The 22,892-nt window shown below is 40.2% G+C and overlaps 5 protein-coding genes across 7 annotated transcripts; 4 read left to right on the forward strand and 1 right to left on the reverse strand.

Annotated features, from left to right (window-relative positions):
- Window positions 1-557: 557 nt before the first annotated feature.
- On the reverse strand, window positions 558-6,060 carry lsm1 (LSM1, U6 small nuclear RNA associated). The gene is made up of 4 exons (XM_069699718.1): window positions 5,895-6,060; window positions 5,675-5,743; window positions 5,414-5,529; window positions 558-2,484 (listed from the first exon to the last, which is right to left on the reverse strand). Exons 1-4 carry the CDS (start codon window positions 5,938-5,940, stop codon window positions 2,314-2,316), a joined length of 402 nt encoding a protein of 133 aa, XP_069555819.1. The 5' UTR covers window positions 5,941-6,060; the 3' UTR covers window positions 558-2,313.
- Window positions 6,061-6,734: 674 nt separating this feature from the next.
- On the forward strand, window positions 6,735-11,489 carry bag4 (BCL2 associated athanogene 4; the record flags this gene model as incomplete). Its single annotated transcript, XM_069699639.1, is given in 6 exon segments — window positions 6,735-6,800; window positions 6,802-6,828; window positions 7,449-7,568; window positions 7,782-8,016; window positions 8,365-8,630; window positions 9,527-11,489. Coding segments are annotated over 6 exon segments (1,185 nt in total), but the record flags the coding sequence as incomplete, so codon positions are not given.
- A 354-nt stretch (window positions 11,490-11,843) lies between these two features.
- On the forward strand, window positions 11,844-13,860 carry LOC138621563 (dual specificity protein phosphatase 26-like). Its single transcript, XM_069699720.1, has 3 exons — window positions 11,844-12,265; window positions 12,653-12,864; window positions 12,947-13,860. The coding sequence occupies exons 1-3, from the start codon at window positions 12,087-12,089 to the stop codon at window positions 13,141-13,143; spliced, it is 588 nt and encodes a 195-aa protein (XP_069555821.1). The 5' UTR covers window positions 11,844-12,086; the 3' UTR covers window positions 13,144-13,860.
- A 454-nt stretch (window positions 13,861-14,314) lies between these two features.
- On the forward strand, window positions 14,315-16,037 carry LOC138621562 (serpin A3-5-like). Its single transcript, XM_069699719.1, has 5 exons — window positions 14,315-14,983; window positions 15,077-15,147; window positions 15,257-15,450; window positions 15,545-15,692; window positions 15,787-16,037. Exons 1-5 carry the CDS (start codon window positions 14,356-14,358, stop codon window positions 15,979-15,981), a joined length of 1,236 nt encoding a protein of 411 aa, XP_069555820.1. The 5' UTR covers window positions 14,315-14,355; the 3' UTR covers window positions 15,982-16,037.
- A 1,071-nt stretch (window positions 16,038-17,108) lies between these two features.
- Window positions 17,109-21,952, forward strand: carnmt1 (carnosine N-methyltransferase 1). 3 transcript variants are annotated; one of them, XM_069699721.1, is made up of 8 exons: window positions 17,109-17,264; window positions 17,703-17,919; window positions 18,051-18,217; window positions 19,174-19,314; window positions 19,532-19,710; window positions 19,946-20,059; window positions 20,487-20,590; window positions 20,680-21,952. In XM_069699721.1, the coding sequence occupies exons 1-8, from the start codon at window positions 17,128-17,130 to the stop codon at window positions 20,917-20,919; spliced, it is 1,299 nt and encodes a 432-aa protein (XP_069555822.1). In that variant the 5' UTR covers window positions 17,109-17,127; the 3' UTR covers window positions 20,920-21,952. The 3 variants fall into 3 exon arrangements, with proteins under 3 accessions (XP_069555822.1, XP_069555824.1, XP_069555823.1); XM_069699723.1 differs by having other exon boundaries at window positions 20,012-20,059; XM_069699722.1 differs by having other exon boundaries at window positions 17,703-17,898.
- The last annotated feature ends 940 nt before the right edge of the window (window positions 21,953-22,892 follow it).

The following is a 22,892-nucleotide window of genomic DNA, read 5'->3' on the forward strand; positions in this document are numbered from 1 at the left end:
TCAAAATGGGCTGGGCCTCTCTGTCACAGCTGCATCAAGCCACAGACACAAACGCCAACAGAAATGAAGCCACCAGAGTTGTCAGCAAAATAAAAGCATTCTACGAATGTGTTTGTTTTTTTTAAATAGTGGACATGGTTCATAGAAGCTACGAATAGGAGGTTAAGGGATGCACCACATTGTAAAAAAAAAAATGCTTACAGACATATGTAGATACTTTTTTTTAATCCCTTTTTTATGTTCTGGATTTTGTACCCTCATGGTTGAAATGCACTTTGGATAAAAGCGTCAGCTAAATGAAATGTAATGTAAAACATGTAATAAAATCCCCTCTGTCTCAGTAAAGCAACATGATCCTCCTCAACAGATCCTCCCATCCGTTACCTAATTCGAGTTAATTTCAGGCTGTGTAAAAGCTTCACTCTATAGCAGCTACACAAATGAGGGTCAAAATAAGCAACTCTTAATATGAATGAATATGGAGGAGGAAATGTTCGCCCTCTGGTGGTCAAATTTCTTGATGATGAACTACAGTAATAGAACTGCCCTCACGTGAATAACAATATGGATTCATTTCATTAAGCAACAAAACCTTGTCATGCTTCTCACACTGAGGACAGGTTGGCATGTCACAACAGGACAATCACATATGTACATTGTAAAACCAATAATAATACACTGGGATTTCTGTTCCTTCCCATCTAATTAGTCTACTTTAAAACATTGTCAGAACAATGAGAGCCTTACAGGATGAACCATGATACCAACCAAATAGAACCATGTGACATGTTAGTTTTTCTACTGATCAAGAGAGATGGAACTAAGCCTAGGTAAGTCTGATCACCTACCTTTTATAACAAAAGTTTCACCATGTGTTACATGTGTTTAATGCAAAAAAATGATGTTTTTACCCCCCAAATTTTACTTTACTATTATTATTTTATGTTTTCTTATTGGGCTATTTGAACTACATACATGTTATTATAATGGGTTTTTTTTCTGAGTTGATGACTTTTGTGTGTCAGCTCATATAAATTATGAAAAAGTATTTTAATATGATTATTAATACAACTCTGCATAGGCTATTACATGACAGCATCTGCTTCATGTATCCTATTCTGTATGAATTTGAAAAAATACTTTTCGCACAGTTTGCAGTACAGTACTTCTCAAGGCCAAGGCTAGGAAATCAGGACACCCCCCCCCTGCAATCTAGCCGAGTCTCCTGAAGGCATACGTTTTATTTTGAAGTGTGACCGGAAATCAAACATTGTTAATTATACACTGCTTGATATCTCGGCAGGGACGTTTTTTTTTTTTTTTAGTTTTTTTTTTTTTTTTTTTCGTATGCAGGCCGCTGTACAAGGTTCACAGTGAAGAACAAAATCAACATACATTGAATTGCGGCCGAAGGCGGATTCACGTGGTACCATAAGTCGTTTAGGAGTTCATGCAACTTAGTAGGCTGCCTGCACGGCGACTGTTTCACATTATGTATCAATGTATCCGTCCAAACGATTAATAGGCTTATTATTGACTGATGAAGGCAGATAGGATCGATTTCTCCGGACGCGCTCTCATCTCCATAAACAGGACACGGAGCCGTCTGATGGACTGATATGCTGCCTGTTTAAGATTGAATTACCCCAATGAAAATCATGCCCTTTCCTCACTGATGACAGAACTAATGCACGGGTCTCACGTTTGATGTCACATAGCAAGCGTGCAACGTTGTCTGCATGTCGGGGTTGTGGCGCCATCACACAGGAGGACAGTGCTATGGGCCCAGACTTACCCAAATAGTCCCTCTTTTAATGCATTAAATAAAACAGCAAAACAGAGTAGGCAACATGAGAAGTCAGACTTTGAGGTGACAAATTTTCCCAGCAGGCCTGCCATAATGAAAAACTAAACTCTTTAATAGAGCAAAGCAAGTAGTTTTTAGTCAATAGTAGACCCACATATCTCCAAATAAAAAGACACCACATTATAGTGACAGAATAAAAAGTGCTGCTGTAAAATAATTGCTAAACCAACATGGTGATCTTAGATAAACACATTATTGTTTTTCATTTTGCTGCCATCAACTGCAGAACTTAGATCAGCTATCACAGTTTTTTTTTTTTTTTTTTTTTTTCAAATAATTCAAATTAATTGAACAGTACACTACAGTAAATAGAGACAGTGTGGTGCTCCCTTCTGTCCATAAAAAAAGAAAAAAAGAAACACACTGTTATGCGCTCTGTAATTCAACATAAAACTTCAATCAGTCCGGTACAAACTGAGAAAGAGGCTCATGGAGACAAGGCGGCGTTAGTATTCGTCTAAGTTATCAGCTTTGGGTATGGAAAGGCCTCGGTCCTTCAGAACCTGCATTTTGACTTTCTCGGTCTCCTGTTTGGTCTGCTGCTGCAAACGCTGCTCCTCCAGTATCTCTTCAATGGAGACCTGCTGCAGGACCGCGTCACTCGGCTTATCCACATCCTACCGAGATAGAGAGACCATTTTACATGTGTTAAAAGGTAAAAAAAAAAAAAAAATCATGCACATCAATACATACTTATAGTGGTGCTTTAAAATTTGTGAACCCTTCAAATATTTCTGAATAAATATCAGAAATTGCACACAAGCCTGAAAAGTATATGCGAACCTCAAGGATTAGCAGTTATTTAAAAGGTGACATTAGAGCCAGATATTTTCAGCCAATGGATGACAATCAGGTGTGCGTAGGTGCCCTGTTGTATTTAAGGAGAGATTAATGAAGGTCTGAGATTCACAACACTTTTACGAAAGTGTATCATGGCCCGAACAGAGGAGATTTCTGAGGAGCTCAGAAAAAGAGTTATTGATAAAACTATCTATTAAGAGTTTGGGCTCCACCAATCCACAGTCAGACAGATTGTGTACAAATGGATGAAGTTCAAGACCATGGCTACCCTCCTTGGGACTTGTTGACCAACAAAGATCATGCCAAGAGCAAGAGTCTAAGAGGCCATAATGTTCATGAGTCCACAGAACAACAAAGGTGTCCACAGACGCAGATAAGGAAAAAGGCAATAATATCCAAATACAACTGTGCTGCCCATCTGCAGTTTGAAAAGATCATGTAGACAAGCCAGAGGGTTATTGGAAACATGTTTTGTGGCTAATTTGAGACAAAAATAAAACTTTTTGGTTTAAATTAGAAGCGATATGTTTAGAGAAAGAAAAACTCTGCATTTCAACATGATGACCTTCTCCCATCTGTGAAACAGTGGTGATAGTATAATTGTTTGGGCCCATTGTTCTGCATCTGGGTCAGGAAAGTTTGGCATTATTAATTTGAAACAATGAATTCCAAATTACACCTGTTGAGGCCAAAAGGAAAATATCAGGACATTTGAGCATGAACTGAATCTGGAGAAAATGTGGGTGATGCAGCAAGACAACAATCCAAAGCACACAAGTAGATCTAGGAAAGAAAGGCTTGAGAAAAGTAAAGTTAATGTTTTGGGGTGGCCAAGTCAAAGTCCAGAACATTTGCAGTTCATCTCCATTCACAAGCACCCCAGAGTTGAAGCTGTTCTTCATGGTGGAATGGACTGAAATTCTTCCAACCCTCTGCAGGACTGATCAACTGTCAATGAAAATGTTTGGTTGCAGTTATTGCTGCACAAGGAGGTCACAGCAAATAATGAAAGAAAAGATACATTTGGAACATTTCCTCAATAAATAAATGACCAAACATATTATCTTTATCGTATTTACTGTTTTTGGTTTTCTTTATCTTCTTTTACAACTTGTGTGAAGATCTGATGATGTTTTAGGTGATATTTATGCAGAAATACTTTCAAGCACCACTGTAAACCTGAAGGCTTGAGGTGCACCCAGTGAGCTGCTGTGAGCCGTCATTATTTAGAACTATATTTTATCAGCGTTTCACATGTTCTGGCCTGTCTGAACCAAAGTGACCACCCTCTAGTCCCATGAAAACATCTAATTAGGACTTGGCACCAGAACCTTCAAAACACATCGTACACAAGTATGCTCCTGTTGATACCGAATTGTCACTGTTGGCCAGATATGATCATCTGATGTCTCTGCAAAAAAGGCACCACTGCCATCCTTGCCAGTGTGGAGACTAAATCATTGCCTCTCCATTTTTACCAGAAATTGAAATAGAAAATAAATTAATGGAGGAATAAATGAGTAATGAAGTGAAACTAAAATGGTAAGTGAGCCTAATTATCGGGCTGCCGCAAACCTCTGACACCCCAAAAGATGTTCAAATGTTTTGAAGCACTGAGCTTGGCAGCAGAGTACCAACATCTATCTGTGCTAAAAATGGGTATAATGTAATCACACGCTGTGATGCCCATTGTTGATAGTATGAACTGCACGCTACAGATCTTCTTTATGAGACTGTACTGCTGTCAAAGTGAAGATTTTTGACTGACTGCACAATGTATATTTATAGAATGAGATAAGTCTAGGCTCATGAATCATGTTTGCTCTGTGTGCTGCTGTGGAAGGTCCTCTGTCACTGTGATGTACCTGTAATGCATCGATGCACACATTCACATACATTAGAGAAGCATCATTATGACAAATCAAATCTGCATGAATTTTGCACTTTAGCTGCTCCTTAATGTTCTGAATACAAGCCTGTTTAAGAGGCCGACATTTTTCAGACATCTTTAAATGTGTTTATGTTTGTTTAACACAATAGAGTGCATTGAGGGAGACGATGGATTAATACATCTTCAAGATGTGTTGCTCATATGAGGATTTCCTCAGTGTTTCTAGTCAAAACTGCATCTAGCTTTAATAAGCCTTTTAAGAGGCTGCACAAAATACATCCACCAAGCTCTTCGGAGACAGGAAGCCAAACACCCATCACGGCTCAGCTCATCTGCCCCATAGCGCTTTTACAAAGCAGAAAACAACGGATGATAGGCAACCTCTGTCCATCATCAGTTCTAGGTCTATTAATGTGCACTGTCCTTATTTGCGATACAAAAAAAAGATTTATTTGTAATCAAAAGACTTGATGTGTTTGTATTTATCCAGTGTGTAAGCTAGTATCTTATACCTATAACAAAGAAAATAATAGTCACGCTGCCTTCATAAGAATTGCAGAATACCTACCCGTTTCCTAACAACCTAGCAATATTTAAAAGTAAATCGAAATAATCAATACAACATAAAATAAACAACAACCAATCCTATTTTAAATTTCTATGTACCCTATGCCAGGTGTTTATTTGAACTTTGAACTCAAGACTACTATAAATTAAATGCAATGTGTGAATGACTGCATTTTTCTGATTGAGGCCGTATTAATATTATTATTAGCAATAATACTACTGTTATTGAACCTCAGCTTGTATCATTCCTGCATATACTCAAAAGAAATGAGGAGCCTCCCACTTACTATCTCTCCAAGCAGCACCACATTCTCTCCTCTCACAATGAATATTCCTCTCGGGATGTCACCAAACTTTTTTCCCACATGGATGCGCTCAACCGTCTGGTGAAAAACTAGATTGGCTGTGGGGGACAAGAGAAGCAGAGAGAGAGAAATTAGATAAGTGAGAACCAGATTAATAGAGTCTTGAGCTGAAAATGCTTTGACCAGTGATTTGACTATTTGAATGTAAAAAGCGATGTGGAGATATAATTAAAAGAGTTGTACCAAACTGATCAATGCTTCTGAGGTAACCAATCAGTGTTCTGCCATCTCGGAGCAGCACCAGGTGCTTCTCTGCAGGATACAACCAACACAAGCATGTTAGATAACAGTATTAGTAGGTTACAAATTATCCAGTTTGTGCCAGACACGATGCCACATCTTGAAACGATTCCTCTCTGAACCATCTCAATCAACGAGGCTGCCGAGCCTCCTTCCAACTTACTGTCGATGTCGTCAATGAGGCTTGCCGTCCCTGGTACGTAGTTCATCTTGGGTTGCTATTGATTCACTTCTTGTATGTTTACGGGTCGTCAAGCCATGAATGTTTCAAAATATGTTTCTTTCAAGAAGAGCACAGGAAGCGTCTTTATACAAGCCCTGGATAAACTTCCTGTAAACCTTTAACCCTTTGTGCACTGCGAAACCATCAAATTGATGTCCAATATTTTTTTGGAACCCCTGCTTTACGTCTAAACATAAATATAACACCAGAGACGGGTAGTTTTTAAAGAAGAAATGATTAGTTATAATTGAGAAAGATTTTATATTTTATTGCGCTTTTCTCATTGGCTGATCACGTCTACTGACGCACACGCGACACCAAAGATCGTATATGCACAAATGAGCGTCACAGTTTCGGAACAATTTAGATCGTACACTAACCAAATAAAATGATGATGTTGTTGTTTTTTTTTTTTTTTCTATCCTAACAGAAGATCTTTCACACGAGTTCACGTCCTTCATTTTTTTTTTTTAAATTTTCGGTTTTGTTTTTTTTTGGTCCCCGAAAACAGAGGCAGAGTGAGAGCTCTTCACTCATCGCCCTGTCCCTCGTTAAAGGAACAGGACCGGGCAGCTGGAGCTCCGCGTCATTCAATCATTTCCTGATTCCAGTCTAGCGGATGCCCACTTCTGTAGAAAAAAAAAAAAAACACGACAACATTGTTGTTTAACAGTTTTGGACCAACTGACGGCCGAGATAACTACTCCAGGCTGGTTAAGGTTTTGTTTGACGATGACAGATGACGGGACGGCTGCTGGGGAGCGCGCTTAGCTTTGCTGACGCATCATCACCAAACGCACCAAACGCTTGAAACCTTTGTGGCCCTCGACTTGTAACTCGGGAAATAAACCACGGAAACTGGAATAACACAATGGTAAGTATGCGGATGCAGCTTAGACCAAAAAAAAAACCCAAAACAACCTGGTTGATCCGATTTCTTTTAGTGTGTTTAATTAAAAAACAACAAAAAAAACGGTATGAATTTGCGTTGAACAACATTGTTGTCCAGCTGGCTTGCGTAGAGCTCCGAGCATGCTAGCTGGATGGCTAACGAAGCTAGCTGGCGTTGCGTAATAGTTACGGCGACCCTGCTCAGTTCAGCTGTAGCCCCGAGTTTGTTTGTTTTTTTCCACGTTTATCTTGACGTGACAACACTGTTCGTGCACTCGCGTCTAAGCATTTATGTTTATCCACGGAGTATCTTTCCTCAAGATATACTGCGCGGCGTTTTTTTTTTTTTTTTTTTTTAATCTGGTAGCTGTTCAGCTGTTATCGTTTGTGCAAAACGGGTTTTGCAAGCAAATAAGTGACTCAGTGCTGTCGTTTACACAGCTGTTGTGGTTCCTTGGAAAGCATGCTGTTTACATTTTCCGGTGTCTTAGCTTGTTCCTCTGCATATAACTACTACCTCTCCTTGTACTTAAGGAAATAAACCTGACTTTTAAATAACTTTTTTCTTTCTTTTATTTGTTTTGAAATAATCTGTGTTCACAGGACGCTCCTCAGTATCCAGGCTACCCTTCACACTACTGGTATCCTCAGTCTCATTCCACAGGCCACTATGCAAATAGCTATCCCTCCGGATCCGATGTTCAGCCACAGTACAATCCACAGGTACAGCTCATGATGCAACACAACCTGGTCCTCTCAACATACGAGAGGACGTGGGGACATACGAGTCAGTCAACTCGTGATCTTAAGTCTCTTAAGTGCTTTCCCCTTTCCCTCACACTTCCAGGCAGTCAGCCACAGTGTCGAAACTGTTACATCACTAAGCTGATCCATCTACGCCACAGTCAATGGCATTTCTTGTCTCCTTCCATGTAGGTGATGCCGGGAGGTTATCCAAATGGACACGGAGTCTACAGCCCAGCTCAGAATCAATATTCAACAAGTGGTTTCCACCCATCCAACCCGTTCTACTGTGCTGACCCTCAGAGACCTGCTCCAGGTCCTTATCCTAACCAGGGCTGTCCAGCAGAGCAGAGCAGTGGGCCATCCGGGCAGCCACACTCTCAACACCAACATCATCACTATCCTGGTCCACACTGTCAAGGGGTGAGTTCATTTAAACACCTTTCATATGTTGGAAATAGCTGTTGCCAAATGCAACATTACACCTGCGATATACTATAAAGAATCATACTAGTAATAATAATAATTTTCTTTTTGAACAAAATTACCTTCACACCCAGAAGAGGCTGAATTTTTGGAAACATAAGACATCTGTCCTGTTTCTGCTCTCAGGCTCCTGGTGTGTGTGTGTGTGTGTGTGTGTGTGTGTGTGTGTGTGTGTGTGTGTGTGTGTGTGTGTGTGTGTGTGTGTGTGTGTGTGTGTGTGTGTGTGTGTGTGTGTGTGTGTGTGTGTGTGTGTGTGTGTGTGTGTGTGTGTGTGTGTGTGTGTGTGTGTGTGGATATCCTCCTGGACCATATCCTCATTACAGTGAAGGTGGACACGCAATGACTCAAAATCCCCCGTACCCGACTGGCCAGTCTCTCCATCCCAGCTCACAGGCCGATGCATGGGGGCATTCTGGTCCGTACGCTCCCTCACAGCAGCAATGGCAGCCAGGCCAGCAGCCTCCACAAAACCACTATGGAAATCCTGTCCGTCCTGCGCATCCTCCTGCATGGCCAGGTACTGGAACTGGTGCTCCGCCACCTTACCAGCCCAAGGTAGGAATCTGCAGTTACTTTAATATGTTTTTTTTTAGATTTCTTTTAGTTGTTTAATGGACGTAACAGGAAACAGACTTCAACACAAAGCATTACATCTTCAGGAGGTGATGCACTGTGAAGAAAAAGGTGTTGATAAATTTAGACGAGGCACAGTCACACTTGTTTTGAAATGAATTTTATCTTCTAGAAATGCGGGTACACATGTCTGTTCACTGTATGACTTGTCTGCTCTGGATACTCAGTATCAGTCTTGGTGGAAATGCTATCAGATGTTTAAAATAAACAAATACCTTTGCACTGTTATTAAAGATCTCTACTTTGGGTATCCACACTGTAAATACACTCAGTATTCAGTAAGGCGATAGTAAGAGAGCTGTGTTCAATACCACTAATTTGATATGACATCAACAATGAAGGAAATACAGCGAGTACACTCAGGTAACTGTGGTAAAGCGAAATTTTAAGTATGTTCTTACTGCAATGCTCCAGTAAGTGGACTTAATGAGAACCATTTATAAAGATATCTTATAGTTTGTTGACTTGGTTATTTTGTTTAAAAAAAACTTGACAATCGGCTCGACAATAAGTGGAATTCTGATAATAGAATATTTTTGCTTTGTTATTTTGTAAAAAAAAACAAAGGAATTTTTACTTAATGCCTTGCTGACCTATTCAGTTGTCAAGCATATACGATGGATTGATTTAAATCCTTACACTGAACTTAAAGTGGGCGCTGTACAGCTTTGTTATTTAGGAAAATGTAAGCACCCAACCGGGACTTTCTATTGGCAGATATTAAATTAATTGGGTCAGGATTGAGGGCAAAAAAATTATTTCGGACAATCCTATCTTTAACACTATCTTTTACGTTCTCTTGTGTTGTGTTAATGCAGGACCAACAGCACCAACGTGCCCCACTAGTGGGTCCCAAACCCAGGCCAGCACTGTCCTCGAATCCCCCCAACGGAAAGCCTACTGAAATAAGTTCACCTCCCCAAATGTACAACAGACCAGGGAGAGGTGATACTAATCCTTCGCAAGCTGAGCCTCCGTCCTCAGCCCCGGCTCAGGCTCCAGCACCAGCTGCAGGTCAGGCCGGACCTCCGCCCCTAAGCGACAATCCTGGCCTGACTAAGGTCCAGCAGGTCATGGCCAGAGTCCTGCTGCTTCACGAAGATGTCGATGAGTTTGTTGGCAAAAAGACAGACAAGAGTTACCGGTATCTGGAGGAACTGCTGACCAAAGAGCTGCTGGAGCTGGACTCTGTGGAGACTCGGGGACTGGAAAATGTCCGGCAAGCTCGAAAGGAGGCTGTACAGAGAATCCAGGCCATTCTGGACCAGCTGGAGAAGAAAGCCTTCTGAGCCGGACCTATTTATTTGCTTGTGGATCACCAAGTCTTGTTTTCTTCTTCCAGATCTTCCATGGACATGTTGAGGGTCTGGTCTTGTTCTTCAGACCTCTACTACCTTTATTTTTTTCCACTGTCAAATTACGTCAAATTATATAAAGCCTGAACTAAGTGGCATGGACCCATGAACAAGATGGAGTAAATGCTAGGACATGGAATCAGTCTTTAAAGTCTAATTATGCTGGAATTAGTGGTAGGGTGGTATTAGACATGAAGGCTGATGGTTGTACATATCATAAGTGACTTTCAGCCTCAGTGAGTGACTGTGTTGGCTACATGACCTGACACTCTTACTCAGCTTATCCTTTCTGTCATGCCTTTGCCAGCATAATGCAGGGTAGAGTCACTGGAAGAGGAATTCATCTAGTGCCACATGTTGGTGGTCTCTAACTCGTGATACAGATTCAGATTATCATCACGCTGTCCCTCAGGATCGTGGGTCGGGTCAGTCTGATCCTACATGTAACAACACGTGCACTTCTTTAGCTGTCTATTATTACATCCCGCACCCCATTTGCATGGTCATGATATTGTCCTCTCCATTGGCGGAATCAGCTGCACTGCAGTTGTCACTGAACCTCTCCATGTCTCTGCAGCAGTGTAGGTGCAGTGCTTTTCTTTTCACGTGTGCTCCCAGTCCTGCATGCACTGTAACGTCAGAGAAGCACTAAGTACAATCATGACATCTCAGAGCTCGTAATTGGGCCTGGAGTGTAGCAGATTAGTGAAAACCCCCTGAAGATTGCTGTCCCCGTTATACCATCGTTTGGATGAAATTGCCTCCTAAGTGCAGACCTAGAATCAGACCTACATATGAATGCCGTGTATTTCACCATAGGAACTACTGTTATTACAGATAGCTAAGGAAAAGATTAAGAATTACTTGAAAAGCTGTTAAATCACGTTCTTTTTGTCCCTCTTTGAACTTGTGTATATATAAAGGAAAGGATGTACTTGTACCATTTCCAGTAATGTTTTCTGCTTAAGGATAATGTCGGTCACAGTAGTTTGATCAAATGTTTAGTTTGACCTGGTTTCTGTTTACTTGAGGACAAAAATCCTTGATATATCAAAATCAGATTTGCACCACAATCCATTGTCTTGTGTAGAGCACGTCTTTTGTTTTTTTTCAATCATTCTTTATGTTGATTTAGTAAAAAAAAAAAACAACAACAAAAAAACAGTGCCATATTTCAGAAGATGGTTTTATATTATTAGAAAAAAAAATTAAAATAAGATCACAAGGTTTGCATGGAAAAACCTAATCTGTCACGTGTTCATTTTGCGGTCTTTTTAAAATTTTTGTTTAATTGCAACACAACTGTATAGTTTCAGATGTAATGCATGTTTCCAACACAAGATGGGAATCTTTGCCTGATGAATATTGAAAATATCACAAGTGAGATAAAACCCCAGAAATAATTAAACGTCAGTATATTTTTAAACCTGTGACCAAATTAATTTTATTTTAGTCCCACTAGTTTATATTGCATTCAAACAATACAAGTAGGTTATGTATGAGGTGAAACATTAAGATTGCAATGCATAGTTCAGATAAATAAGCAATTAATATGAATGATAAGGAGATTGACATATTCTTTTTTTTATTTTTGTCAAGTGGAAAGTGGTGCTCATGGCCACACACTGCATCTGCCAGCCAGCATACAGATCCTTAAATAGACTGCTATTTTGATGCAAATGCATAACGCATGCCCCTGAAGGTGTGAGGCACACAGGCTACATTTAATTCATGGGTCAGATGGCCTGACAACACGTTGGACACCCTGTGGTGAGTAAATCTGAAGCGAAGAAGCCTGCAACTAAAATCACCTGTGTTATTTATTCTGCTCCATTTGACACAGTGGCCTGCTCGGCAAGAATTCCCCTAGAGCTTTTTTTTCAAAGAGTGAAGCTGTAACAAGAAGTGACTACAAACTGCAGAAACTTTTTATACTTTTACTGAACCAGTTTGGAGGAGATAATCCTGCTAAATCACATCAGAGGTCTACCACAACCCCAGACAGGAAAAAAACAACAAAACGATGTCATACACATCTAAACTTCCTGCGTCCTGGAATGATGATCGCCCTACTCGGAAAGTGGAAATCGACCTGAGTTCACCTGGACTGGCAGTGTTTGAGCTGGAAAGACTCTTGTTTACTGGCAAAGCTATCATCAGCCATGCAGATGAAGTGTGGCCAAGGCTTTACGTTGGTGACCAGTAAGTGACTCACTTTTATTCTTTATTTTTTGGTGAAAACCTATAAACTGGCAGACAGAAATGAACCGCACCTTTTAGCGTCTACACTCGTGAAAAAGGAACTGATCATAAATCAGATTTAAGTCTCAGGTTGCATTCCACATTGGGAACTTGCGTAAACTACAGCTCTGCTATGTGAAAGTTTCCACACATCCCCCTGCATGAAAGCATGTCTCAGGTCTCGAGTAATTGAACTCGCATGCCTGAAGTGTTCTTCTAAGTAGCAGTCCCATCACTGTGAAATGTCTTGCATGCATGAGGTGCATTAGGAAATACTGGCAGCGTTTAACTGTATATTGCACCTATTGTCAGACACCGTCAGTAAATACAGATTGTTGTGTTTTTCAGACACAGTGCAGAGAACCACGCTGATCTATCCATGCACCGAATCACTCACATCCTGAACGCAGCTCACAGTCAACGTAGAGGGCAGCCAGAGATCTATGAGGCAATGAGGATCACCTACATGGGCATCGAGGCTCATGACTCCTGTGAGTTTGACATGAGCGTCAACTTTCAGGCAGCAGCAGACTTTATCCACAGGGCTCTCAGCAGAGGAGGTACGGAGGGATGGTAGTTAAACATGATTTAAAGACTATTCTATTTAGTGTCTGGAAATTAATGTTTCTCTGTCATTCTCAGGCAAAGTGCTGGTGCATTGTCATGTTGGAGTGAGCCGCTCTGCCACCCTGGTCTTGGCTTACCTGATGCTGAAACACAACCTGACTCTCGTGGAGGCTATTTGTGTTGTGAAAGACAACCGGGGTGTGATCCCTAATCGAGGTTTCCTCCGGCAGCTCATCAAACTGGATGGGCAGCTTTTTGGCAAACACCTCTGAACCCTGTCTGATAGCATTACTGATCAGGTTTCCTGGGTCCAGAACGTAAGGAAAAACATGATAAATATAGCTCAAGTGTACCCCATAATGTTAAACAGAAGAGATAGACTGATTTTATTGTATGAATGCATATGTATTTATTTTTCTCCATATACCTCTACAGATAATGTTTTTAAAAAAAGAATTACAGAGTCTGATTCTTTCCTTGATCATGTTTTTATTGTCAGAAAAAGTTATTCATATTCTGTCAGTTTGTATACATGGTGTGAAGTTTTACATGAAAAAGATGAATCTGATGCAGTTTGGTTGATGCCTGGCAGTCCGTTTGATTTCCCTATGAGCGCTACTTAAATACCAAAACATGAAATAGGTTTCTACTATATGATACAGAGTAAGGGCTAGAGATAGTAATCATGGTATTTTTGGTTCCTGTTGTCAAAGCAATCAGTAGCTGCTTGTCTTTTCTGTGTGTCCTGTGTAATCTCAGCTTGATGCCGTGGTTAGACGGCAATCATTACACAGAATAAATACGGTGGCTGAGCAAATAAGAGATGAAGAAAGAGAATAAACAAAATCAAAGTTCAGTTGAACTGACTTCTGATAAAGGGGAGGTCTCACTCTGTCCAGCCTGTTGTTCTCTCTCTGTGGTTGATGAGACATACTGTAAGCTCAACCAGAAGAAGGTAAGTGATTAAAATAATTAGAGCTCATTTTTTTTTTTTTTTTTTTTTTTTTTAATATGCACAATGTCTAACTTCTCTGCATACAGATGCACAGATATTTAAAATGTGAAATTTAAATATAAATTCTGACTCAATTTTCCAATCGTATCTTCTTGGAGTTAATGCGACTATATTGTTGTAATGTCAGAAATTTGAATTTAAAGCCCCTGAAAAACTTGTTTTAGATGTGAAGTATTTATCTTTAATCCTGACTAAACAATCAAAATGAAAAAAAAAAAAAGTTTTGGTTTCATTCATAAAGTGTTTAAAATTTCGGAATTTGTATTTAAAATAACCAAACCTGTTTCAGCTAGTAACATGGCGTTTATGTAGAAACAGAAAGCTGGAGTAATACTAAGTTCAAAAGTTTCAGGGCGTTTAAAGCAATATATTGACTGTATCCTCCAGCAAAATCTCTGCATGAGTATTTCCAATGGCAGACATTGTGTTTGAACAATTGTGCTCTTTTGAACTTTTGTCTCAGTTCACCATGATGCATGCAGCCCTGGGTATCTGGATCTTATCAGTAGTGGTCTGTGTGGGAAGAGGCCATCACCACATCGGTCATACCAAGGAAGCCCAAGACACTGTCAATAGCGACGACAACAGCGTTTCACTGGTGACTTCAGCAAACAAAGACTTTGCCTTCCGTCTGTACAAGAAGTTGGCGGCTCACGCTGATTCCCAAGGCAAAAACATCTTCTACTCCCCTGCCAGTGTTTCTGCCGCCTTGGCTGCCTTGTCCGTAGGAGCACGGGAGGACACCCACCGGCAGCTTTTCAGTGGTCTGGGTTTTAACAATTCCCAACTGACGCAAACAGATGTCGCCCAAAGCTTCCGTATACTCCTCGATAAGGCAAACGCTACGTCTCAAGACACCAGTGAGGGGACTGCTGTGTTCATGGACACCCGCTTCAAGCCTCAGCCCGAGTTCTTGGAGGTCTTGAAGGAGTCCTATTTTGCAGATGGGTTTAATGTCGACTTCACCAAAATCACAGAAAGTGCAGATACCATTAACAAGTATGTGTCGGATAAGACCAACGGGAAGATAGACAAGCTGGTCGACAGCCTGGATGAGAACACATTCATGTATCTCATCAGCTACATCTACTACAAAGGTGAAAGGTCACATGAGATGACATCTGCGTCTCTCATTCTCAGGTCACACCTTTAAGTTTGATGTTTTATTTCTGCTCATCTCTGTCAAACAGGAAAGTGGGCAACTCCATTTGATCCTAAGCTGACAAAGGAGGATATGTTCAACGTTGAGAAGAATGACCAGGTTCAGTCGCACAGAACAGATTTCACTTGCCACAATTATGCATCACTGTGCTTCCTTCACACTGTATTTCTTTTCCAGTTAAAGGACTTTGAATTTGTCTTTTTTCCAGGTTGCAGTCCAGATGATGAATATGGAAGAAGATTTTGATACTTATTATGACCAGGCAATTAACACCTCAGTCCTCCACCTTCCCTTCAACAGCTCCTACTCCATGCTGCTGTTGTTGCCTGATGATATGGCCACACTGGAGAGTGCCATTTGCCCAGGCCATGTCACCAAATGGCTGAAGTGGATGAAGTCCAGGTTGGGACAATCAAAACTTTTAGTTTTTAGTAAGCTATTCAGTGTTGTCCTGCAAGATCAATCATTAATTGTTTGTCTATTTCCCAATTTTTAGGAGATATGACATATTTATTCCAAAGTTCTCCATCAAGAGTTCCTACAAACTGAATGATGTGTTGACTGAAATGGGAATGTCAGACATGTTTAGTGATCGTGCAGATTTGAGTGGCATTTCAGAGGGCCAAAAACTGGTAGTGTCAGAGGTAAGGACAGAGCACATATGTTACTGAACTCACCTTTCCATCATAAATATTCTGTCCACCTTATTTCTCACTTCTCACCTCCATTGTACTGTAGGTTGTTCACCAAGCCACCCTGGATGTTGATGAGGCTGGAGCCACCGCTGCAGCTGCCACAGGTATTGGCATCACACTTCTATCCTTCCGCCACATCCCGGTCATGAAGTTCAACCGTCCATTCATGGTCCTCATCACTGAGCGCAACACAGAAAACATCCTTTTCTTGGGCAAGATTATCAACCCAAACAAATGATGGAGGAAACACCTTCAAGCCCAACTGCTGTAATGCACATTAAATAATCAGAAAAAGCTTTGTTGTGTGGTTTCATGCTTTACAATTGTATGCTCAAATAAAAAAAATATTTTAGTGTTTATGTATTGGAGGATAATAAATAAACAAGGATTCATTGCTTTCATTAAATGTGACTCAAACACTTTTCTCTTTTATATTTTGTATAATCTGAAATAATACAAAATGCCAACCTGAATAAAGTAAGGAAAAGTTATTGCTGTAAGCTGCATGCTGCTTTGTGGTGCCAAATATTGTTAACTTATAGCTTTATAATTAGGAAATTAAACTTCATTTCAGTCCATTCATCTGGGAGAAATGATGCAATATAATCACAATTTAAGTGAAACTGCCACTAAATAGTCTTTTAGAAATTATAAATTGCAATTTAAATCAGATCTTGAAATAAGGATTTGTTGATTTGTGAATCTTGATTAAACACCCTGATTAGCTTATGTAACAAGATTAAAGTTCAGTTACAGTAAAAGCTTTAAAATGGTTCTTGTGCATATGGATGTAACTTGACAGCCACTGTATGATGTATACATTTTCTGAACCAATTTGTGGAGTGGCATGGCCCGCAATAATGCACTTTTTTACATGACCTAGGGAACTCCTTGGTAAAGGCTTCATGTTACACGTTTTATGTCATTAACAACAAATATTGTGTATTAAATAGTTATTATAGCAGTGTATGTATTACCTTCAGTCTTTTATAAAGGCATGTCAGACGTTTGTAAGATGATTTCTATTATCCTCATATTTAAGCAGCCTATAGGGTGAAAAACAACTCAGAAACACTATCCATGTAGATGATCACGTGAATATCTTTCTTTATGAAAGGATACAGTATAGCTAAAGGTCAAATGTGTCATACAATGTTTGCCCTCATTATTTGTATAATCTGCTGTGAGCAGAATTGAATCGTTTTGTCGATTTACTTGCTTACATTCAGTAGATATCGCATCAGATCAACTAATTGCATTCCTCCGATCAGACTGTTGGTGGCAGCAGTTCACCTCGCGGAGTCTAGTCTGCCGGAATTCCTCAAATCTCACGAAGAAGAAGTTTGTCGCGTTTTCATTGGACGGCAGTAAGTTTGTTTCAGACATGGCCGAAACAGCAGGAGAGGGACCGCAAGGTGGCAAACATTTTAACAAAGAAAGAATAAAATTCAGTCCGGAGGACGAGGCCAGGCTGGAGAGGCAGCATTTCTGGAGAATAATTGACGCTTTTAAGTTTTACAGGTACAATACAAGTGCTTTAAAAGAAAATACGAGAAAGGAAACGACTGCTTGTCAATGTACGGTGTTAACAAATAACAATAGCAAATGACAAATCATAAGGTTTGGAGGAAAAACTGCTTGCTTGTATCATTAATCTTTACTCAAACATGAGTTAATGCTTCCCACAGCTATGTCAGCTTGTATTTAATCAGCTTCCCGTGAAGTATATTCGCTAATTTTCTGACTTTTGTTCCCGTCATTGCATGGTACCACTTCTGGTCCATCCTCTCTCCATCACACTGCTGACAAGTTTAAAATGAACTAATGAGAGGAATAATGTGATTTAATTAGCAAAAAAATAGATTCAGTGATATTGGAATTATTTGGACCAGAGGGTTAGATGCTGTAGGTACGACAGTTTAGTTAGTTAACCCTTGCACTCTGTTTTTCCTCTTCCAGGGTCCATGTCCAGGAGCAGGTCAAGCGCGCTGAGTGTCAGTTTCGAAGCATTTCACAACGCCACCAGAGTTTGCTGCCCAATGTTCTGTCCAACTTGGCCTGTATCAGCCAGTGTGCTGATCACAACCAGGAGGTGCTTCAGGCCATTATCCACAACAGCCTCCACATGTTTGACAACATGGAGTATGGTGAGAGGGTAAGACCTGACATAACCCAGGTACAGTCTACTGCACATGTAAAGTACACACACAGATCCAAGACAGCTATTTATGTATTTTGGATGTTATCATTTAATAACTGTGATTTAAGATTTTCTGTTGATATGTTTCTCTTCATGTTCTTTACCAGGAGGATCCGAGGAAGGTGCGCCCATCCTCTACATTTGACTTGGACAAACTGAAGTCCACCATAAAGCAGTTTGTCCGAGACTGGAGTGAAGTGGGCCGGGCTGAGAGGGAGTCCTGCTACAAGCCCATCATTCAAGAGATCCAGAGACTCTTCCCATGTGACCAATAGTAGGAAACATACGTGCTCACTTAGGCTCCATCAACACTAATATGTTTTTACTTTAAAATGTCGTAACCTTTGCCTTGTTTACGTCTCACGTCCATAATTTAGTCTGTGCAGGCAGAAACGGAGACCTTTTAAAATAATGACACAGACACCCTGTCCTTGATTCATCACATACCTATCACATGACCCTTTTCTGGAAAAAAAACTAATTACATCAGCCTTGTTTACCAGTGGTTAATTCAACACGGACAACAAATTGCAGGTGTTGCTGACCCAATTTTTTACGTGAGCAGCTGTTGTGTAGTTAAATTCTGCATTATACAATGCTACTACATGCGCAGGAAGCCATCTATTGTTTGAGCAATTTGCAATAAGTCCTGTGTCCAGTGGCGTTATCAGTCCTGCGTGAATTGCTGGTGTTGCACAGTATTTGGTGAACCATCAGATTCTGTAACCTTACCTCATACTCTTACCCTAGCCCCCTCAATTCTCATACCTAAACCTAACCAACACTGCAGGTCACAGAATGTGATGAGTTACCAAATATGGTGTATCACTGAGTTTGGGTGGCATGCCCAATTTAAGTGAATGATCATGTGATGTGCTCAGGTGAGTTAAAATGGAAACAGTCTATTCTGAAACAGTCTTATAATGCTTGTGCAGACAGAGATTGTTTTTATTTCATCTTTATTATTTTCATCAAAAGCCATTTCAAAATGAAGACATATTAGTGTTGAAGTTGCTTTAAAAAGATGCATGCCAACACTGATGCTGCATATTTTCTCTTGCATACATAGAATAGAACTAACAGAAATAAAAGCATGTGGCTACGTAGTAATACAAAGTTACATCTTTTCCTTGTGTTATGGTTTCGAAGCACCTTGTAATAATTATGACTGTGTGACCTTCTCAGTGTTTTCTATGTGATATGTGCATTTTGTGCATTTTATTATGTCAGTGATGTGTCTAGGGTGAGCGTGCTGGTTCCGGGTGCCGGGCTGGGCCGCCTGGCCTGGGAGATAGCTCGGCTGGGTTACACGTGCCAGGGCAACGAATGGAGCTTCTTTATGCTCTTCTCTTCAAACTTTGTTCTCAATAGGTAAAACATACATGTGACTCTTGGTGCCTTCACAAACACCTCGGGACTGTTACCTTTCTTTGCATACATGTTTTTCTTGCCTGAGTGCGGAACTGTGTATTAATCAAACTTAATTTTAAGTCTTGGAACACATTATTATTCGGTGGTATAATTCTTATTTCATACGGAATAATACTTCCATCCATATTTGCGTATATGTTTGGACTGCATCATTCAGGTGTGAAAAGGTGAACGCTCTGACCCTGTACCCCTGGATCCACCAGTTTAGCAACAACAAGAAATCGTCTGACCAAACAAGACCAATCAGATTCCCCGACGTCAACCCTCAGAACTTGCCACTGAACTCAGACTTCTCCATGGTAGCGGGAGACTTTGTAGAGATCTACACTGAATCAGGTAAGTAACAGCTGCGTAGATCTTTAACCGTTGAAATGTTCCTGAAAAGGGATGCAGTCAACTTGCATAAACACCAGAAGGAGAAATATCAGGCAGATCAAGATGGTGCTCCATGTGGGCAAAAGTGTATATCATCACATATTTCAATTAATTATTTTAATGTGACTGTACTATAAATTATGAATAATTGAGCACCCTTTGATCTTAAATAAAAGTGATCAAGTGATTCTTTCAGAGTCCTGGGACTGTGTGGCGACCTGCTTCTTTATTGACACAGCTCATAATGTAATTGAGTACGTAGAGACCATCTGGAAGATTCTTAAGCCTGGTGGAGTGTGGATCAACCTGGGTGAGTCAGCTTTTGTAAAAAAACAACAACAATATATTTAAATTCAAACTCTACTGGCATTAAAATGCTTTCTATGATGAGATTACATTGAACAGCTCAGGAATGGGTTATTTTAAGAAAATTAAACAACACTGATTGTTAGTTTTAGGTGATTAGACAATAATGAAAACATAATTATGAAAAGTGATATTCGATTTCTTCCAATAGATCCCCCAAAATCCTACACGCTGAATGTTTTGGAACTAAATATCCCATGAATAGGATATACATTAATGTTACTGTTTGTTTGAAAAAGCTTTGGAGTTATTTCCTAATAGTTAGTAGAAAGTAGACACAAGACAGTCCTATTATCACAAACAATGTTTAAAAGTAATCATTTTGGGTCACTAAACTTTTCTCAATGTTTAAATCTTCAATGTTTTTTCAGGCCCGCTGCTGTATCACTTTGAGAACATGGCCAATGAGCTCTCAATTGAACTTAGCTACGAAGACATCAGGACAGCGATGATCAAATTTGGTTTCCAAATCGAGGTAAACCAAAGACTTTAATTATAGCTTAACATTGTGTTTCTCATAAATCTTGTTCCAGTAGTAAATCAGTATTCATGTTTCTCCTGCAGGTGGAGAAAGAGTCGATGCAGACCACCTACACAGAGAACGACCGGTCTATGTTGAGATACGTTTACGACTGCGTCTTCTTTGTGGCACGAAAACCCGCAGTACTCTACTTTAACGGTGGATATGACGACGACGACGACGCCGACGACGACGAAGACGACGACGATGAAGACGACCAAGAGCAAAGTTCTCCACCAGCTGCTAAGTCATCAAGGCGGGATGCTGCCAACAGCTTAACGTGAAAAAAAAAAAAAAATCCATGGACAAACAGTGAACTTTGAGGAGCACAACCACTGACTGAGAAAAGAATAGATTGACAAAATGAAAAAGAAAATGGACACGGGAGACAAAAACAAGTGGATGTAATTTTTCTTTTTCGTCAAAGGTATTTTTTTTATATCTTTCCTGGAAATATGTACCCAACACGGGTGCTGTTTTTTTGTGGGACACCTGCCTCAAAATGTAGAATGTAATATGAAGTATTGCAGCACTATGTTCTCTTGTGACATCTGGAAAATGCCTAAATATCTAATAACTCTTGATTCCTGGGTTTGAGATGAATCAGTTGCAGCTGCTGCTGATTTGTCTTTTTTGTGGTTTGGGTGTCATATACAAGCCATGACGTGTATATTTTTTTTAACTATTGAGGCCTACAGTCTTACTCATTCTTATCTTCATTGACTTCCACTGCCTGAAGGTATGTATGTATGTATGTATGTATGTATGTGTGCGTGCGTGATAGCAGAATGTGATGTACACATTTGCATTTGAAATCTATTTATTTTTTTCTCAAATATGGTGCCAATAACTATATCTGCTCATTTGTATCAGTTACCTTTCAGCTTTTCAGGAATAAGTGGGTTTTAAAGCCAGACATGAATTCCATCGACTCAGAATAAAGCCAAACATTTAAAAAAATATATGTCAATGGTTTTACTGTATAATGAAACAAAAACTGCTTTAGGTCCACTAAAATGTTTTTCATTTATTTCAGTATTTTGTAAGCTGTGTCCCCTGTTTGATAGGATACAGATATTGTGGTCAATATACACACTGATGCTTCAGTATTCATAATAATAATAATGATGTCATATATAATAATATACCAGTCAGAGGGTCCAAACTAGTGTCTTTATTTTAGTACTTTAACGACATTTTACTTTGGACACAAAATTACAGGTAGTTTTCATGCAGGACACGTTACCTTGTAATTGAGTATTTTCTTATTTCTGGAATGGTTCATTTACCTAAGTAAAGGATCTGTGTACTACTGGATGATTTAAATGTCATTTTTGTGATTTTCTGAAGGCATGTGTTGGGGTGTCGCTGAAGAAAGTGGACTCGACTCATCCTGATTATTCTCATGTGCATGGTATGAAAGAATGAATGTACCCGCCACAGGAAGAGAGGGCGGGGCTAAACAGCGTTGCCATCCTCTGATTGGTTCTTTGGACTGCTCGTAGTAACTTTACTACCGGTTTTTTAGCCATTGTAAAAAAAAAAAAATTCTGCGCAACATCAACAGGGAAACGTAGCTCGTGTCCGTGTGCCACCACGTGTTCCGTGTTAATCTCTGTGTCGCGCTCATTGACCTCACATTCATGGCAAAGAGGCGCGTTGAGGACACACTGCAGCACGATTATCCCTCCAAAAGATGCTGTAGTCCTCTTTGTAATATTGACGCGCAGCTGGACGGTGAAGCTCCCACCCGGGGTGCGAGCCCGCCATCCCCGCTGCCTTTGTTAGCCAGCCGCTGCAGAAAGAGGCCGAACTACTTCGAAGACCGAGAGAAACGAGAGGAAGCGACGCCTGATCGCAAAACCACTCACTGCGACGCTACTGGGACGCAAGCCGTAAATGCGAAGATGCAGAATTCTGGAAGTCCCCAGGACCGTCGCAGCTCCAGCACAGACACAAGCAATAAGAAACGTCCTCGAGAGGACTTTGCGGCTTCAGAGACCGTTATTCCTAAAGCTAATGATAAAGTAAGTAACTGAAATTACGGCAGATCGACGGTGGAACCGTCCGGAGAATTGGTGTAATAATAGCGAATCTCCACTAAACGCCACCATTAACCCATTATGTCCCTTACCTCGTCGCAGCAGCCTTTAAAAGCTGACATCGTTAGAAAACAAGTATTAAGATCTTTAACACAGCAATTTAAAACTAAACATTTACAAGTAAAACTCCTGCATGCAAAATCCTACTTAAGTAC

The sequence above is a fragment of the Brachyistius frenatus genome, unplaced genomic scaffold, assembly GCF_029030835.1.
Source record: "Brachyistius frenatus isolate BFR_SWC_R1_liver_20210118 unplaced genomic scaffold, ASM2903083v1 Contig_31, whole genome shotgun sequence".
In the NCBI taxonomy this organism is placed as follows: domain Eukaryota; kingdom Metazoa; phylum Chordata; class Actinopteri; family Embiotocidae; genus Brachyistius; species Brachyistius frenatus.

Excerpts from the sequence above, each read along its gene's own strand:
- lsm1 (XM_069699718.1), bottom strand. The coding sequence starts at position 5,940 with ATGAACTACGTACCAGGGACGGCAAGCCTCATTGACGACATCGACA. Across the intron at positions 5,744-5,894 it reads CCTCATTGACGACATCGACA|AGAAGCACCTGGTGCTGCTC; the intron begins GTAAGTTGGAAG and ends TGTATCCTGCAG. Across the intron at positions 2,485-5,413 it reads TGGTGCTGCTTGGAGAGATA|GATGTGGATAAGCCGAGTGA; the intron begins GTAAGTGGGAGG and ends CTATCTCGGTAG.
- LOC138621563 (XM_069699720.1), top strand. The coding sequence starts at position 12,087 with ATGTCATACACATCTAAACTTCCTGCGTCCTGGAATGATGATCGCCCT. Across the intron at positions 12,266-12,652 it reads AGGCTTTACGTTGGTGACCA|ACACAGTGCAGAGAACCACG; the intron begins GTAAGTGACTCA and ends TGTGTTTTTCAG. Across the intron at positions 12,865-12,946 it reads CAGGGCTCTCAGCAGAGGAG|GCAAAGTGCTGGTGCATTGT; the intron begins GTACGGAGGGAT and ends TGTCATTCTCAG.
- LOC138621562 (XM_069699719.1), top strand. The coding sequence starts at position 14,356 with ATGATGCATGCAGCCCTGGGTATCTGGATCTTATCAGTAGTGGTCTGT. Across the intron at positions 15,148-15,256 it reads ACGTTGAGAAGAATGACCAG|GTTGCAGTCCAGATGATGAA; the intron begins GTTCAGTCGCAC and ends TCTTTTTTCCAG. Across the intron at positions 15,451-15,544 it reads CTGAAGTGGATGAAGTCCAG|GAGATATGACATATTTATTC; the intron begins GTTGGGACAATC and ends CCCAATTTTTAG.
- carnmt1 (XM_069699721.1), top strand. The coding sequence starts at position 17,128 with ATGGCCGAAACAGCAGGAGAGGGACCGCAAGGTGGCAAACATTTTAAC. Across the intron at positions 17,265-17,702 it reads GACGCTTTTAAGTTTTACAG|GGTCCATGTCCAGGAGCAGG; the intron begins GTACAATACAAG and ends TTCCTCTTCCAG. Across the intron at positions 19,711-19,945 it reads AGAGATCTACACTGAATCAG|AGTCCTGGGACTGTGTGGCG; the intron begins GTAAGTAACAGC and ends TGATTCTTTCAG.